At 44.2% G+C, this 18,533-nt stretch overlaps 1 protein-coding gene across 3 annotated transcripts in view; it reads left to right on the top strand.

Annotated features, from left to right (window-relative positions):
• The first annotated feature begins 188 nt into the window (after window positions 1–188).
• GABRR2 (gamma-aminobutyric acid type A receptor subunit rho2) overlaps window positions 189–18,533 on the top strand; it is a 28,820-nt gene continuing 10,475 nt past the window's right edge. For 2 of the 3 annotated variants that reach the window (XM_042815454.1, XM_042815438.1), the window contains exons 1-4: window positions 365–742; window positions 7,339–7,445; window positions 15,251–15,318; window positions 17,550–17,773. In XM_042815454.1, the coding sequence (XP_042671388.1) occupies window positions 558–742; window positions 7,339–7,445; window positions 15,251–15,318; window positions 17,550–17,773 (584 nt within the window). In that variant the 5' untranslated portion in view covers window positions 365–557. Of the gene's footprint in view, window positions 237–364; window positions 743–7,338; window positions 7,446–15,250; window positions 15,319–17,549; window positions 17,774–18,533 lie in introns of those variants that run through there. The other variant, XM_042815446.1, reaches the window with a different exon arrangement.

Here is an 18,533-nt window from a genome sequence, read left to right as displayed (position 1 = left end):
CTGCTGTGCATGTAGATAATTGGGGGGAGGAGGCTGTGTTTTAATTTTTATCTGAAATTTAACCGTAAATAAAACAATTTTCTGTGGAAATAGCTTATCTTTTCTCTTCAACAGCATGAAGAGCCAGAACCGGGGGGGGAAAAAATCAGCTATCAAAGTTCCACTGTTCCACTGTTGTGGAACGTCCTTAGCGGAATGCGGTGGCAGAGGCAGCGCCCGGTTGGAAAAGACACCTTGTGAGTAAACAGAAAATCTGAGAGGCTGATGAGAAGGGACAGCCCTGTTTTACACAGCCTGGCACGAGGACAGCGCTGCCCTGAGATTAGGGGATTGAGCAAAAAGCTGGCGTGCCGAACTGCCGTTTTTATATAATGGCTTTAGCAAACATCCTCTAGGACCCAGTGGAAATGCTCGCTGAGGCAAACTTGGGGATTAATGGCCAATCATTGAGCGTGGTGAGGGAACGGCTCCCAGGGAGAAGCTTCTGAGAGCCTGTCTGGAACAGGGCAGCGGGAGATCCCGCTGCTATCGTGCAGCGCTGGCATAGGGGCGCTCTGATGCTCGGAGCTGGGGGCTGCTGTGCCGTGGGAGGATACGGCCGTGCAGTGTGTCCAGCCAGGCCCAGCAGGATGCCTCACTTTGCAAAACTGCTTCTATTAATCTTCTGCTTGGTGCTGCTTGTGGAAAGCAGGAAGCACAGAAGGAGGAGGTGGACAAGCCAGCTGGAGCTGCAGAAGGCTGGGTAAGGGTGACAAGAATGTGCACGTTCCTTAAAGCCTGCCCTGTCTGTGTGTTTGTGCGTGTTGTGAAAGTACCTTTACAAATAGTCTTTGTGTTCATTTCTAACCATACATGGTCAGGGTCAGCGAGGAAAGGTTTGCAGCCAGCTTGGCAGCTTCTGCAAGCTCCGTGGCGAAGCTGTCCATAGGGTGCACTTGAACAGCTGAACTGCAGGGAGATTTCAGAGAGCCTGCAATAAACCACGGTGTCCAAACTTGTGCATATTGCCAGTGTCGGGCAGCAGAGGCGTTTCAGCAGTGGGCTGTGTGCCGTCTGCTGTTGTGCCCCTGCTGCTTTGTTCCCTCAGCATGGTTGTGGTGGCAGTGGCTGACAGCCAGAGGAATTGGTCTGCATGCATGGCATCGATAACACATAGTTACCCAGGGATAGTGAAATTAGAGATGCATTCTGAAGAATGATGTGGGAACACCTGAAAAATACTTCACTGTCATGCAAATGCAAAGGGGTTAAAGGTCTTAGTAAACTTTATTAGGTTTGCTGTTAGTGAGATTTGAGCAGAGGTTTACATTAGAAAAGATAATCTTCCAAACCTACTGTGCAGCCAGAGGGTTGTTATCCTTTTTGTAGGTATGTTATCTAGGGGCAATTATATCTGACAAGACTGTTCATTGTTCTGAGGGCTCAAAGACTAAATGGGGTTAATCCGTCCTCCTAAATGGCTTCTCTTGGGTTGTAAACCCTTCTCTTTTGCTTTTCTTTTTTATTTTTGGTACAGTACTTAAGTTGTCATTTTGGAAGGTGTTGTTAAATGTGTGTTTCAGCAAGGCATATTGCGGTACAATTGAAAGCAGAGTGTCCCTGATGTGCTCATAGTTGTATACCAATTCCTGAACAATACGGCGTTCTGTGCTTATAGCAAAATATAATGTTGAATATTTGGAAACATCAAATATGAACGACAATTTAAAGACAGAGAATTCTACAATATTAAAAAAAAAAAAAAGAGTAGATGGAGCAATGACATTTATGCTTTAAATGTCAAGTCATATAGAAAGAAAAAATGAAGTTGTCTCTAAACCAGCGAAGAGCTGTGCTGATTTTTTTGACTGTATAAGAGAAATGAGACCAGCGTCCTTTTCTAGTAGCTGCACTGTGTCTTCTGTTTATCATTTCTCAGGAATAAAGCTGATTTATTTTACAGGGAATGACTTAGCCAAAAAAAAAAAAAAAAAAAAAAAAAAAAAAAAACCTGGTTCCCACGTTAGGGATTCCCACATTAGGGAGCCTGTATTAGAAGTTTGACATTCTGGGCCTCTTATGTTGACACGTCAACTTGGTCTGCAGCTGTTTTGTATTAATATCAAGAAGCTTGGTTGGGTTGTGCCTATGCAGAATTCCTCTTTGTTACGTGAAGACTTTGCAGAGGTTCAAGGGTGAAGACCAAGGGTGTCTGTGCTGCTCCAAACTCTGGGACAGTGTCTGATGAGCTCTCACAGAGATAAACATGTCCCTTCATGGGGAAGGCTAGGCAATGAGAAAGGCTAGGCTGTAAAACCTGCAACCCCAATTAAGAACTGCCAGTTTAAGGGCTGCACAAGCAAAAGGAAGTATTTAAATGCTGTAAGGCATTATTTTTTCTGCGAGTGGTACCTCGTTTTCCATGTTGAATGGGTAATACTTCACTTATTCACTTAATGCAAAGCTGCTTGCATTTCCCTTATTCCTGCACCCTCACTTTGTGTGTCAGCTGTCAGAAACGCTGCTTTTGGAACAGGAGTCCCTCTGAACTGATTTTTGGAAGCAGTGATTTAGCTTATTTTATTTATGCCTTAATTCTCGGGGCAGATCCCTGTGCTCTCCGTGGGTCTGTCAACTCTTTGAAAGGGTAGGTAACAGCAGGACAAGGGGAAACGGTTTTAAGTTGAGGGAGGGAAGATTTAGTTTGGATGTCAACGGGAAATTCATTACTATGAGAGTGGTGAGGTGCTGCAACAGGCTGCCCAGAGAGGTTGTGGATGCCCCATCCCTGGAGGTGTTCAAGGCCGGGTTGAATGGGGCCCTGGGCAGCCTGGTCTGATATTAAATGGGGAGGTTGGTGGCAGCGGGGTTGGCAATTCATGATCCTTGAGGCCCCTTCCAACCCAGGCTGTTCTGTGATTCTGTGGGTCTTTCATAAATGCGAAATTTGGAAGTGGCTTGGAGGTTAAAATGCAGTGATAACTGGTTGCTTTTAGGTGTGCTGCTCACCGAGGTAGTGCTGTGTAATAATCTGTAATAAGCTTAAAAACACATACAATGATAGAACAGGTTTTTTTCATTATTTACTTCTGTTTAGAAAATATTTTTCATAATTTGAAGACAAAATGGAGGATCCTAAGTAGCTGATGATAAGGTGTGTTGGGAGTGTGACCATGGAATGCCATGTGTAATCCTAAGGGTACAATAACAGTGATAGTGCATGCTGTATGAATTTCTCTGTTGTTTTCCATTCCAGGGTCTGATTTATATTTTTTTATCTAAAAATCTGGAAAGGAAAATCACTTCCCTTTCTTTTTTGAGGATACTACCCCAAAATAGACCTTGAGCTTGCCAGGAAATACTCTGCTGTAATTAGGCCCAAGTGGTCTGGGTTAATTGATATCACACAGCATTACAAAGGGAATCATAGAATGGCTTAGGTTGAAAGGTCCTTGAAGGTACCTAGTTCCAACTCCTTGCCAAGGGCAGGGCTGCCCCCCGCCATCTCAGTCTGCCCAGGGCCCCATCCAACCTGGCCTTGAGCACCTCTAGAGATGGGGCGTCCACATCTTCTCTGGGAAACCATGTGCCTGTGCCTCACTGCTTTCTGAATAAAAAAATTATTCCTAGAAGCTAACCTAAATCTACCATCTTTTAGCTTAAAAGGTGAGGCAACTCCCCCAGATTCCAGTTTCTCCTGATTATTTCCCATGGTGTCTGCATTGATGTAGAGGCACTTCAGCTGGGCCTTTGGCCACATTATCTTCCTAGAGGAGCCCTTCCCAAAACCTCTGGGACAAATCTGACGTTTTGCCCCACTGCTTTTTAAAGCAGTAGCATTCTCTGACTCTCCTCTGTCCATCATCAGTACATCTCTTTCCTCCATCAAATCTAGTTTAAAGCCCTGGTGATGATCCCTGCTAGCTTGTTTGCCCCTCCTGGTCAGCTGTGGCCCATCCCATGTCAACCTTCCTGATTTGTCAAAGGTGCATCCTTGACTGTAGAAGCCAAAACTCTGGGCATGACACCATCCATGTAGCCATTCATTCAATTGGTCTGTTCTACTCCTCCTGCCCAGATCCCAGTCTCCAACCAGGAGGACTGAGGAGAACACTGCCTGCACTCTGAATTCCTTCAGCATATTCCCAAGTGATGTAGAATCTTCTTTGATACTCTTTAACTTCCTAGTCACAGCCTTGCATGACTTTAAAAGACCAGGAGTGGATTGTAGTCCTATGGCTTTTTTCCTTCTTATCCTCTTCTTGATGTAATGAGGGCCCCTGGCAGGCAGCAGACTTCTCTGAAGAGTTTAGCTAGGCAGGCAGCAGATGAGTGCCTCAGTGCCCTTCAGCACAGTCTCCAATTACTTACACCTCTCACTTTTTTAGTGGTACTGGTTGTGACTCTCGTTTTCAGTTGGACTTGCTTAATGTGGTTGCCCCTTTCTAGCTGTGAACCACTACCCACGCTACCTTCTCCTTCCATTCCCAAAGATTCATATCTGTTGGCTAGGGAGAACAATTTGGGGATGCTAATCAAGGGGTGAGTAATTATTAGGGCAGTCATAAATGTTAACTGTACTTTCTTTCCCATTTGTCTCCTAGGAGAACTTTGCAGCAGCTGTATGCTGCATGGGTTAGAAAAGAGGCCGTTCCTGGTGCTGCGCAAAGTAAATGAATCGCAGAATGGCCTGGGTCCTGAAAAGGACCTCAAAGGTCGTCTTGTTTCAACCCCCCGCCACAGGCAGGGTCACCAACCACCAGACCAGACTGCCCAGAGTCACATCCAGCCTGGCCGTGAATGCATCCAGGGATGGGGCATCCACAACCATTCTGTGCAAACCATTCCAGTGCATCACCACCCAATGAAGCCTCCAGCTTATGCTTTGTTCAGAAAGTACACTGAAGTACTGCAAGATTTTCCCTGAAACCGTAGAACACCTTTCCAAACCCCAGTATGAAATAGTGTGACAAGGATCGATGTACCGTGCCTATGAACTGCCACCTCATTGTGGCAAAAGCCAACCCTGCATTCTGCAGAGGGAGGTGCAGGTTTCCTCCAGCCCTCGCTGCAGGCACTGGTGCCGCACAAGCCAGCTTTTCAGTTTACTGTCAGCCACTCCACTTTAAGCAACTGGCTTATTACCTAATACACAAAGGCTATTTCGTAAGCTGTTTATCTCATTCTGAAAAGTTCTGAATATCCTGGTGGATGCTCAGCTCTTGTCTGAATCCTGATAAGCTGCTACTTGCGATTTCTCGTGCCATAAAAATTTGATTTCAGTATATTTGGCAATATGGAAAGGATCCATATTATGCAGTTCTGAATACTTATGGGGAACAGTCGTTGGAAAGAAAATTGTAAATAAATGATGGAGAATTCTTTACAACAACTTAATGGGATGCCTGCCCCTTCTCTTTTCAAAGCCCTCACCAAAGGCAGTTTCATTAAACTCATCCCACTTGAGTAAACTGTAAGCAACTCTGCAAAGGCTCTTCCATTGCAATCCCATTTGCTGCTGATAGTGAGAGGCCTCCTACTCCCAACCAGTGGGCGGCACAGATCACTGCAGGAGAGGTCAGTGGCACAGTCATAACTGATGCCATTAAATGGTTGATGTTTTGTCAGTGGATTTGATCTTGCAGATCTCTACTACATCTGCAGATTTTGAGTCATTACGTACAGCTCTTTGTGCAGGAAGATGATTCAGTGCTGGCTCTGGAAGCTCCTAAGGAGCGCTGTATTCTCCTTTAACCCTGCCCATGCCCCCAGCCCACCTTGGAAGTCCTCGGCTTCAAAATTGTTCTCAGCACCTCTTGCATGCCCTTTGTTGTTTGATGGAGTGTAAATGAATGATTAGTCTGGTGATCCTATGAGGCTGTGCCATTAATTTACAAGACAGCATTATAACACAGAGTTTTTTTAAAAACAGCATGCAATCTAAAGTTTTGGGGTTTTTTTATTGCTGTTTGTTGTTGTCAATTGATAGTGAGAGCCATTAAAGTCCCTCGCTCTTCTGCTTCTTTGCTAAATTGAATGCCCTGGGAGGAAACTGTTTTCAGATTTGTGATTTATGCACTCATCGTGACTCATTTTAATGACTTTTAAGCACATCCATGAACTTTTCATAGCCATGTTTAAGAGAGTGGAGACTGTTTTGTAACCTCTCAGTTCTTGATCAATATTTTAATCTAATTTACTCAAATATTTTGTATCTATTTGTGTAGTCCCTTTATTTTCTCCTCCATTTTGTTCTTTACCAGTCAGTAATATTCCTCCCAAACAAGCAAAAGGATCTTCACCTTTTGTATGCAGTTTTCTTATTATTTTTTTTAGTTTCCATAAGCAGCTGACAAGTGGCTCATTGCATCTGTGTTTACTGCTCTGCCAGATCTGATGTCCAGAGCAAAGGGGCTGTTGAATGTCATGGTTTAGGGCCTCTTTCCTCTGTGCTAAGGCCCAACCGTGGGTGCTGAGCAGAGCTTTTTTCTGAAGGTGTATTTTGTGGGCATGGCATGGTGGTGATGAGTTGGTGGCTGGACAAGATGACCTTAGTGATCTTTCCAATCTTAGTGATCTTTCCAATCTTAGTGATCTTTCCAATCTTAGTGATCTTTCCAATCTTAGTGATTCGATGCTTTTATCTTTCTGCCTGTTCTTCAGTTATTCACTTCTGCCATTTTAGTGACTTCTTGCCCTTCCACCAGGGCCTTGTTTTCACCCTTGTCCTAGTGTTCTCATATATAGTCTCTGATTTTCAAATAAGAAGTGTGTTATTTTATGCCTCCTCCCACCAGAGGTATTCAGAGAAGTGAAGGACTGCAGATCTTGCTGACTTTATGTAAAAACGTGCTGCAGCTGTGGAGGGAAATGGGTGAATTTGTCCTTGTTTAAAGCCAAAAGACACAGCCCTATGCCCACACACAGCTGGTACTCAGCTGATACTTACGGGTCACCACCTTGGTATAAAATGATGTTTCATGGCCGCCATCCAAAAGACAGCTTTCTCATGGTATGCCCATGTGCCTGGCCAAGGCACAACAAGGTGATGCATGGGGCAGAGATGGTTTTTGTTTGTTGCCTGCTTGGGGCCATTGCTTGCACTAAGGTGTGCCTCCTTGCTGCTCTGTGTCTTGGCTCCTTGCAAGGTGCCATGCTCCAGCCCTGCATCATATCAGCTGGAAGCTGGCCTGCAGCGCGACCTGGCCAGCAGTGGGTGAGGCTCAGGGCCTGCCATGCTGTGATGCTGCTGGCTGTCATGCTTCCTTTCCTCATGGCAAAGCTTCACCTCATACCATGGGTATGAGCAGGGATTGTGAGACCGAACAGCTGGACATCAGCTATTGTTGTCTTTTGCAGTCACATCTACAAGAAGAACCACGATGTGACCAAAACTCGGAAGGGAAAGACAGAGCAGCTTCTCAGAGTTGATGACCATGACTTCACCATGCGGCCAGCTTTTGGAGGTGAGGAGCAAGTGGTTCTGTTAACTTCATACTCCTGTTGTGTTGCTGGTTTTTTTTAATGGTTTTCTATTCCATGAATATGAACTGGAAGAATGGAGTGGTTTCAAGAGAAGACTTCCAGATAGCTACTCTTTACTCCTTCCTCTGCTAAGGCCAGCTCCTTCTGCTGGAATTCCCCAGAGCACAGATTGAGCTTCCCAGTGCACATGCATCTCTAAATACCAGGCATGCCTTGGCCTGCTACAAGCTCAGAGGGTTCCCCTTATTATCATTGTAGATCCCTTGCCCTTCTCCCTTTTCCCAAGGTGTTAAAAGAGAGAAATGTGGAGCATTCCTCTGGCTGCTTCTGAAGCAGTAACTATTTCTTGTCTTGGATGGTTGGGTGCTGGAACAGGCTGCCCAGAGCAGTGGGCACAGCCCCAAGCTGCCGAAGTTCAAGGAACATTTGAACAGTGCTCCAAGACAGAGTGTTTAAGTTTCGGGTGGTGCTGTGCAGAGCTGGGAACTGGACTTGATCTTTGTGGGTCCCTTCCAACTCAGAATATTCTGCGAGTCTTGATTATTTTCATCCTACATTCAAATAGGAACTCCTACAATATAATCTGGCTGCAAATGTTCTCCTCCAACCACCTTCGCTGTTTGGTACAAGGCTAGTGTGTGTGCCAGAATGGTTCCTTTTCCCTCATGGTATTTGTGGTGCTGAAGATCATCCTTACTCACTACCACCATCTGCTTGTCCCAGTAGGGCTCTTGGGGCAAAGTGCAGAGGCCGAATCAGATCTGAAAGCACACAGGAACCCAGCCTTGTAGCTCTGAGGACAGCTCCTGTATGCACTGTGCATGGTTGTTAGTGCTGAGAAGAGAGGACTGTGTACAATTGGCAAACATGCAGCAAGCAGTGGGAAGAAAGAGAATCACAAATTTTTGCTTTGCTAGCTCAGGAGACAAGTCATCACTAACCTGATCCATGATTCTGTGGTCTTCTCAAGGGTGGCTGCCCAAGTCATATTTCATCTGCATCTATGAGGGGAATAGAGCAAGCAGAGAAATACGGTCAGCTCAGAGGGAGGGTGCAGCTCTGGGACCTTTAAATGACTTGGTGGCTCCAGGCTGAGTGACTGGTTTTAACAGCAAATGGGTTTCCCAGCTCTCACCGAAGAAAAAATACTTTTAAGTGACTTTTTAAAAAGACAGAATGGTGTTTCCATATTTTTTTTCTCAAAACCTCCTCACTTTGCATAACGACTTGGAACAGAATATTGCCAAAATTGCTCTGAAGTTGCACATAATAAAGAATAAAACGTGACAACAACTTAGCCAAGACTCCAGCCTTGCAAAATAAGACCAATGCACAAGGAGATAGCTTGGGTGTTGCAGGTTCTTGCACAGATAAACAGAGTGATGCAGAGTGCTTTTAGTGACAGATTATATATTTGATGTAGAAATATAAAGGAAAGAAAATGATGATAAGAGGTGATCCTTGTGTTGTCTTTTGAAACATTATCAGGAAGTCACCATGACTTGCTATGCACTGTGAGTTCCTTCAGATTTTTTGCAGGAGTAATGCCAGTCAAATTGATGTAGTCTGACCTGCATGTGATTACAAAGGCTTTTGTACTGCAGAAGCAGAGCAGAAGAGTCTATGGGACACACGTGACTGCAACATGTCACTGCTCCCAGACACTTTCTGCTCTCAGAAAGTAGCTCAGGGACCATCGCCCAATGGAGAGTGCAGCCTGTGGCATTGCACTGTGGCATCATGTTCCAAGTGGGAAAAAGCAACTTATCTCTCTGAAAAGCAAACCAAACAAATAATACTATAAGCAAACTGTGATGCTGGACTTTTCAATAATAAAATTCTTTAAAAATCCAATATTGTGAATGTGATATTCCCAGACTTGGTGGAATAATAGACAGTTATTAATCGAGTTTGTGGTGGCCAGCACACAGCTTCATCACTGAGCTTTAAAAAGGGGACAGAACCTGTAGCTGCTGTGCTGTGCTTATGGTGACTCGCTGCTCCCAGCAGACAGCCAGCAAGATGCTGCCCAGCATAGCTGTGAGCACTCCACAGAGCAGGCTGGGGCTGTGCCAGAGGAAAGAGCAGCTAAACATTAGAGGAAGGTGAAAGGATTTTCTAGTAAGAGTGTCTTTTGTGAACAGCAGGTGGGCAGGTGGGTGTTGTGTAAGTCATGTTGCTAACAGCCCAGTGAGCATGGCTGTCTTGCCTGCTCTCAGCCCATTAGAGAGCCCCTGTGCACAGTGGTAATGACAAAGGTTTTTGCTTTGCTACTGTTCAAAGTAGCCTCCATAGCCTAAAATAGGTTGAGTTTGGTGTGACCCCTAGGAAGTTATCTCCATGTCGGTGACCTTGTTCCGGCTAGCAGATGTTCAGGTATTATTTACAAATATTAATATTTAAAGATTATGTAAATGTTTGTTTTGCTGCCTTCTTTAAAAGTCCATTTTAAGCATTTCATTTATGACATGTTGCATTTTACAGGGAGCCAGTGAATAAGCAGCTTTAGTTGATACTTAAAATAGCTGTATCTTTTCTGCCTCGGAACATCCTCCTGCTGTACTTTTATCATATTCCTTCATAGCCTAATAGCTTCCATCAGCTGTCCCCGCTGCCCTTTCTGGGCAGTGTTTCCATCAGGATGGGTGAATGAAGCTTTGTCACTGTCTGGAATAAGACCTGCTCATCCCTTGGTGACACACAATCAGCAAAACGTGAGGGCTCTGCAACTGTGTGGCAGCTGCTGAGCATGTAAAGGACCAGAGATGCATATATACATATGTGTTATGTATGCATGTTTGTATATATGTTCACACAGTAACACTGAAGATTGTTTTAAGGCTTGTGGACAGAAAACCTCTTACTTGCAAGACTCTGGGCATGCACAAACTATATGACAGCAAAAAAAAGTCTCAAATCTGCTTTTTTCATGTGCACGTATTTTTGTCTTGGAGACTAAGTCTGCCTGAGCCCTTTGAGGATAGGGGAGGGTGCAGAGAGACTGTCTCAGAGAAAATAATGAGCCTTTGAAATCACTGCCAAAGAGTAAAAAAACAGGAGGTCTCACAAAGCTTTAGTCTCAGTGTGGGAGTGGAAAACTGACTTCAAGCATTTTTGTTGTGCCACGTTTTTCCCTATCTTCAAACCTACTGCAGTGTTAAAAATAAACATCAAGTTTGAAGCCTCAACCTCCTGCTGCTCTGTGGGCAGCTGACCAGCCTGGTTCAGTTTCCTTGCTGCACTGGGATATGATAGGCTTTGGTGTTAGGCACCTTCTGATGTTGTCCCTGAACTGAATTTGTGGAAGCTTCTGTGCTTGCCAGAGAAGTTAGCCCTAAACTAGATGTTCCACACAGCTTGGGACAGAATTGGTGTAGAAAAGGGAATTTTTGCAAGTTGAAGCCACTAAGTCTTCTCAGTGTCAGAAACCACCCCACATGGAAGCTTGTCCAAGCTTTTGGTTGATCTGTTATTGTCTGACCACTGAATGTAGAAGCAGAATGAGCCTTCTGTAAAGGTCTTCTGTCCCAGATCTTTTCACCTTCATTTCTATTCCGTCTGCAGTAGAGTGCTGAGTTTTGTGAGCTACTCTTCAGCAAAAGCCATTAAGCATTCAAAAGAACACGGCGGAAGCAGCTTTAGAAGGTGATACAGTGAATGGGTGCAGTGTTATTCTTACCATAGAATCACCAGGGTTAGAAAAGACCTCCAATATCATCTGGTCCAACTGTCCATCTACCACTGATATCTCCCCATTAAACCACATCCCTCAGAACAACATCTGAATGTTTCTGAACACCTGCAGGGACGGTGACTCCACCACCTCTTTGGGCAGCCCATCCCAGCACCTGACTACTCTTTTGAATGTGAAATTTTTCCTAATATCCAACCTGAGCCTTCCCTGGCACAGCTTGAGGCTGTCATCTCTCATCCAATCGCTAGTTATGCAAGAAAGGAGCATAAAAGGAAAAGTGCTCCCATCAGCCTCAGGTTGTGCTGCAGGTCTCTTAAACTCACTCTCAGCTGTGTCAGAGATGTGAGAGAAATAGTTTATAGCTGGGAAGATGAGTTCATTTCTATATTGTATGTAGAAGTCTGACTTTTACAGAGTTGTGGAGGGTTTTTTTTGTTTGTTGGTTGGCTGGTTGTTTCTGGCAGAATAAGGATTTGTGTTATGCAAGATGTTGCTGTGGACAGCGTTGACCATGACTGATGCTGATGTGTTTGCTGTTTCTGGAGGAAACATAAAGGCTCTACAATTTATCTCTAGACCCCGAACTTCAAATATTTCAGCTCATGTTTGAACAACCCCATGGATTGGACTGGTACTTCTCAGAGACCAGAAAGTATGATCTGCAAAGCTTTGCTGGGCTGCAGGCTTTGGACAAAAGATCCAATGCTTTTGCTGGGGATCGGTTTGGCCTCCCATCACACCTTTCTTATCCTCTGCTCCCCCCAGTAAGGACATTTTGTCTATTTACTCATCAGTGGCGACATTTGATAAAGAATTTGGGGAAGCATGTGAGGCCCCAGTGTTCAAACACTTCAGTTTGTAGAGAGACAGGATTGGAAGTTTAGCAGATCTCGACTGGCTCTGAGGATTAGCGAGACCAAAAATCTCTTGGCTTCTTTCTGTGTCTAATCAACAGCTGTTTAATTCAGTGCTATGCTCTGTGCACAGCCAGGCTGTGACCCTTATGGGAAACTCAGATTTGTTTACAAGGTTTAAGGAGGGCACTTCTTTCCAGGGCTTCTGCTCAGCTTCAAACACTGTGTGCAGTTTTGATGTTGCCCACGCCAAGTGTGTCTGCAAAATGGCATCTAGATAGGAGTTTTGGAAGGGTGATGGGCTAAATGAATATGCAGAATGTTTGCTCTCTGATTCAGACAGCACGGTGTTTACTTGGCCTTAGAAGATTTGTATGCACAATTTGAAATTTTGGCATACAAATCACTGTAAAATAGTGGTTAAAACTGGAACCTCATGTTGTATCAGCTTCCAGACGGGTACCTGGTCTCTCCTTGCAATGAGGTAATGGCTTTTTATCTGGGATCCAAGCTGAAAGTTTTGTGGAGGAGCATGGAATAAAAGAAGTGCCTTTTCTGAACACTGACATGGTATTTTATCTCTGAGAGCAGCTAGGGAAGGAATGAAGAGGAGGGCAGTGTTCTTCTGTTGTTATTTGTTTTTAAATCAGTGATTAGTGCTCAGTCAAGCATGGAAATTGCAGCAATAAATAGACTTTGGATGGCTGGCAATTTCCTGAATGGAGCCTAAATTAAGCATTCAAGCACAGAGGGCATCTCTCTCCATCTAGAAGCTGGGGGGTACAGCCCCTCAGCACCAGGCAGACCCTGTGGTACGTATGTGGCTGATGGCTGCCTTCCTTGTTGAGCCAACAGGATGCTGCTGCAAGGCTGCTCTGGCAGAGGCTGCCTCTTCTTTGTGAGCATTGTGTCTGCTGTTGGTGTGGCTGCTTGGGGATGGCAGCCAGTGGGCACCACTGCAATTCCAACTACTGTGTGTAACAGCAAATGACAAATTATTGGTGCTTTCTACAGCAAGAGACAGGCTAATGGCAGCCTTGTGCCTGTTCTGGTATGGGCTGTCTTGGGTTCTGAAGCTTTTCTGAGCCAAATGGAGACAAGCAGCATTGTGTGAGAGTCCGTGCTCCAGCTTCACATAAAGAGCATGGTGTCACAGCAAGTTTTGGAGCAGTTTTGTTTGTTTGCATTTTCTTTTTTTTTTTTTGGAGGTTTTGGAAACAAAACAAGCTTAAGAAACAATCAATCATAGGAACATAAAATATGCTGATCCTTCTGAGATTTAATTGAAAGCTTTTGTGCTAGTGTACAGATTGAGTTCTTATGAGACTGGGACTTCAATGGTTTTAATAGCCTGTAATCATCCTTCTGCTGCGTCATCTGATGTGATCACATCGCCTGATGAGCATGGAGCTGAGCATATTTCCTGGTCTATCAGATGTGGAGTGTCTCACAGGGAGCTGAGCTGTTGCTCCCAAAGATAAAAGTCTTCCTGACTCTTATTCTCCTCCATGCCTGTCTCTTCTGTTACCAGTGGCCAAATTGGGCACCTGGCAGGACTTTCCAGAGCTAATTCACTTCACTGATTGGAATAAAATAGTCTACTTGTTGCTGTTGTTTTGGTTTTGGCTGGTTTGCTTTTCCATGGGTTAGTGAGATGGACAGTCTGAGAGAAGGGCCCACGGCTTATCAGTGCAATATCAGCCTCTGCTGAAAGATCTCCCCAGAGTAATTTGGGGAGGGAGCTGAGGAATGTTCTCCCCTGTTAAATGAGCACACCTAGACTGTGAAGCCTTGTGTACAAGGGGAAAAGCCATCAGCCCTTCTCAGCCTTGCTGTTGAAAGGAGTTGTCACACCATGTCTGCATTTTAGCAGCTGCTGCAGTTGGGGGATCTGTGGGTTTTCCCAGTTCCAGGGAATAAACAGGAGGAAGAGAAGTAACTACTAAAAAGGAGATAATTTCCTTGGCATCCAGTGATGCCTTAAGGAAGCAAGAGTGGCTCATCTTGTTGGACTGAAAAGACACCAACACTGTAGATCCTGAACGTTCCTGCAAGCCGTGATGAGTGTGACCGCAGTCTTCTGATGCCTCATTTCTGCTGGGCAAGTCACATGGATGTCTGCAGAGCTACTGTTTTGGCCTGTCAGTCTGTCCCAGTGAGGACAAGGTTGGAGGCATGCTCCAGATGTGTTTGTTAGTGCAAGAGCTACCAGTCCCACTGCTCCAAGCTGAGAGCTGAAGCTCACACTGGATCCACACAGGCTGCTCCTCAGCAATTCCTTGGTGTGCAAGTCTCTGCATGTACTTAACTCCTCAGCACAGTGGAGAGATGGAATACCAGGGTATCTCCAGAACATATGTAGAATCAGTGTATGTTGCAACAGCAAACTGTGGTACACAGCTTTGTCAACCGTCCTCGCTCCTCTGACTAAGAAGCAAAGCAAGCAGATAAAAACAGCACTGTCCAGGCACAGGCACAGTGCAGAACAGTTCTGGAGCAAATAACAGCATGTTTTTTATTCACAATTCAGTTTCCTCAAGTTCAGAAGCAGAGCAGAGAAAAAGAAAAGGGAGAAAAGTTGTCCACAGTGGAAAATGAAATGAGCTGTGGGAAGATACACTACAGGGAACTTGAGCAGCTCTTGGCTGCTAATGAGCAGCAATATGCAGAGAAACCTAGATATATGGGTCTTCTAGTAACAGAGGATTTATCATAGTGTGTTTTCTGCTTATTTATTCTTTGTGAATTCTCTGGTTGCTAATTTTAACACTGCTTTGAAAAGCTATTAACGTCATCAATGAGTCATACAAATGAATACGATGCTGGGCTCTTGAGAGATTAACGTAGCTGTCTTGACGAGAAATGAGAAACCCACAACGAAGACTACATTGCTTACAGCTTCTTATCAGTCTCTGGTTCTCAGGGCTAAATTTCCTCTTATGAAGATGTAAAATGTATAATGAGATGGCTCAGCTTCTAGAAACATTTGCAGATGTTTCATTGTAGCTCACCAAAATGTCAACACCGCAGGGCTGCTATGGAGAAGAGGAGATGTTTCACAGGGGGTCTCACATGGTTATTGACTGACTTGTTTCTCTGCCCTCTCTGCTTCAAGAATCATGGACTGGAAGGAAACCACGAGCTCAGAAATGTGTTGTATTCTACCTCATGATGTTAATCAACTGCAGATGATATAAAATAGCAGTTATTTACATACCTAAATCTCATTCTCTTACAGGCCCTGCAATTCCTGTTGGAGTGGATGTGCAAGTTGAAAGTTTGGACAGTATTTCTGAGGTTGACATGGTATGTAATCCTCATGATCCTCTTTTATGGCTAGGCTTAACTATTCCTAGTGACAGAATGTCCCTCCCTCCTGAAACAACTGGGTTTCAAATTGTTAGCCAGGTGAAAGTACTGGCAGTAACTGGCAAGTTCCCAGAAACCTGACAAAACCAGGTGAATGTCAAAGGCTGATCTCTGTATCTTCAGATGAGAAGTACAAAAGATAAAGAGAATTTAACTGGTGCTATGAAGGATCTGTCACAGCAAAAAAGTGTAAATAGCTGTACGGAATGTTTGAAGGTATGTGATGAAGGTCACATAAGCCATGACATTTGCAAGAGTTTTCTTTGCTAGGGAACCACTGAGTCTGTCTCTTAAAATGCATGATTTGAGGAGGTGCGTTAGAAAAAAGAGTTGGTATCACAAATGAGAATGAGCAGTTCCTACTTCTTTGTCACTAGGAGTAACCTTACTGGGGCCTATGATGGGGAACTGTCAGCATGAGCTTGAGCCACCTCTACCAACATAGAACTTGGTGTCTGGGAGTAATTATTTAGTCAGTGAGGCTGTTCAAGAAATTTGTATTAAATTCAATTGTGTTTTGATATCTTTGTTTTTTGTTACTTAAAAAAAAGGTAGAAATGTAAGAAGTATGACATTCCACACATTTCAAGATATTATCACTGAAAAGAGTATTTGTAAGCACTTTCCTGGTTTGGTGTTTTTTATTTGTTTCTGGCTAGAGGTAATGGAATTAAGAGCAGAAAGAGAATTGGGAAGGGGAATGTAGAAGAGAAGAGGAAGTTTTTTGATTCCTTCCTCCTTCTGCCTTCTCCTCCTTGTTCTTGGCCACCATCCATGGTGGTGTACAAGCGAAACACGAAGGCTTACTGGAATAGATTTAGACTGACTGCATTTTACTGCAATGCAATTACATATTCATCACAAGAGTAGAGCTTGCCTGCCTGGATATTGCAAAAGAGGGTTTGGGAGATACACACAATGAACTGCATGGGAAGCATAGGAAAGGGCTGTAACGAGAAGCTCTGAAGCTCTAATAGATCAAGATAATGTCACAGTAGTGAGGAGAACTAATTAGTACAAGTAAATTTCTTTCAGTGCTTTCTCTTCAGAGCATCTGATTTCAACAGAAATCTCACCTTTCAGAAAGCTGTGAAGTCAGCTCTCTTTGCTATAGATAGATCTGCAGTACTGGTTTCCCACCACAGGACAACTTCCTCCAGCGGCTGCTGATTTGCATTCATGGTAGGAAGACAGTCTGTCAGATCATCCTAAGCCAAGTTAGTTTGTTTTTCCAGCAGTCTGTCTCACTAGGGTGAGTGGTGCCTGTGAAAATCCATCAGCCCCTGCAAATGTGTCCCACTTTGGGCACTGGAGGCTTCTTTGACGTATTCCTGAAAAACCCGAAGGCAATATGAGCTTGTTGCCAGAAGAGCCCTTTGAAATGGAAAGTCAGGTTAATCGATGGCTTGGCGTCAGCAGAACAAGAAGAGGAGGTGGTAGCAATTTTAAAAAGCAATTGAGAGGTTAGGAAGGGATCTGAGCCTGGGTTGTCGACTGCTCAGTCTTGGCAGCTTCAGCTGCTGTAACCAAGTTCTTAATAGGGAATATAAAGAAAACGGTGTGTTTGATCTCTCAGCGTGAGGGAGTAGATGCAGCTCTGAAAGCAACAGCTGCCAGGTTGGAATCAACAGATGTTTTCCTTTGTGTGAGTGAAGCTCCTGACCCCTCAACGAGATTAAAAGAGGTTTATTTATATGCTTCTTTGATAGGAAAAGCAGTTCTCCACATGGGTGCTATTTGCCACAATTTAGTTCCTTTAGAGATAAATTACTTGTGTTTAGCCTGACCATTTATCTTATTTTGAAAGGTTTTCCTCTTTATCACTCTGTTGATGCTGTACTCTTTCAAGATAATTTTGCCACGACTGAAGAATACTTTCTGCAGGGCTTCTCTTCTGCAGTGCTTCTCTTGGCACATGTTTATATCACCTTTAGGACTGTGTGTTACGGGGTACTGTAATACTGATTGTGGATTTATGTTTTGTTTTGGCTGAAATGATTTTGTCAGGAATATCCATTTAGAACAAGCATTGGTCTAGAAAAGGAATAAAAGTCTAGAAAGGATGTATTTCATCTACCTAGCAGGAGTGAGTTTTCTTTCTGGCATTTTTGAGATGTGAAAAGCAGCACTGACAATCCTCTTTCTGCTTATCTTCTTTTTTCATGAAGGATTTCACCATGACTCTGTACTTGAGGCACTACTGGAAGGATGAGCGTCTCTCATTTCCCAGCACCACCAACAACAGCATGACCTTTGATGGCAGGCTGGTGAAGAAGATCTGGGTCCCAGATGTCTTTTTTGTGCACTCCAAAAGGTCCTTCATTCATGACACAACCACGGACAACATCATGCTGCGAGTGTTCCCTGATGGTCACGTCCTCTACAGCATGAGGTAAAGGTCCTACACTCTGGGTCTTTACTGTCCATTTTGCCCTGGTGTGGCTTTGGTGACCTCCAGGACTTCTGTTGCCAACACTGCTACTCCTGCAGCTAATGCAGAGCTCTGTGGCCATCGGCCCCTGTACCAGATGCTTCACAGGAAGCTGAGAGAAACCATGTTGTGGGCAATAACAGGATAATCTCCCCCAGGGAAGCATTTCCCTAAGTCTTTGTGGTCAAAGGAGGGCTTAGTCAAGCAGGGATGTTCATCCCAGGGTCAGTGTGTGATTAAACTGGAAGCTGCTGATGTACCAGATGGTGACCTCTATAATTATCCTATTTTGCTTCCTGTTCGTCTGGAAATACTTCTTCCTTTTTTTGTTTGAAGTTTGCATGTTGATACAAAGTAAGTTTACTGAAGCTGAAACAGCAGTATTAAAGACACCTTGGAATTCCTACCTTGGGATTCTTGAGAACATGTTGACTGGAAGAATCGTGAGACACATCCCAACTGACTGTATTTCCTTCAGATGAATAGAAAAAGAGAGGCAGGGAAAAATGCACTGCCAGAGGAGAAAAATTCAAGAGCCCAGGCAGAGGGACATTTCCCCAGGACAGGAAACTTGCTGTCGATTACAGTGATTTTCAAATGTTCCATAGCACAAGGATTTATTTTCTAGAACCTGGATTTTATTCATTTCAGATATGGCAAAATAATGCTCAAAATCTAGATGTGTTTCCCCCTCCCCTGCCCCCTTCCCCCTCAAAAAAAA

Source organism: Centrocercus urophasianus, unplaced genomic scaffold (assembly GCF_019232065.1).
Source record: "Centrocercus urophasianus isolate 14NV4802_14NV808 unplaced genomic scaffold, USGS_Curo_1.0 seq_10, whole genome shotgun sequence".
Lineage (NCBI taxonomy): Eukaryota > Metazoa > Chordata > Aves > Galliformes > Phasianidae > Centrocercus > Centrocercus urophasianus.
This window is presented reverse-complemented; position numbering and strand designations above follow the sequence as displayed.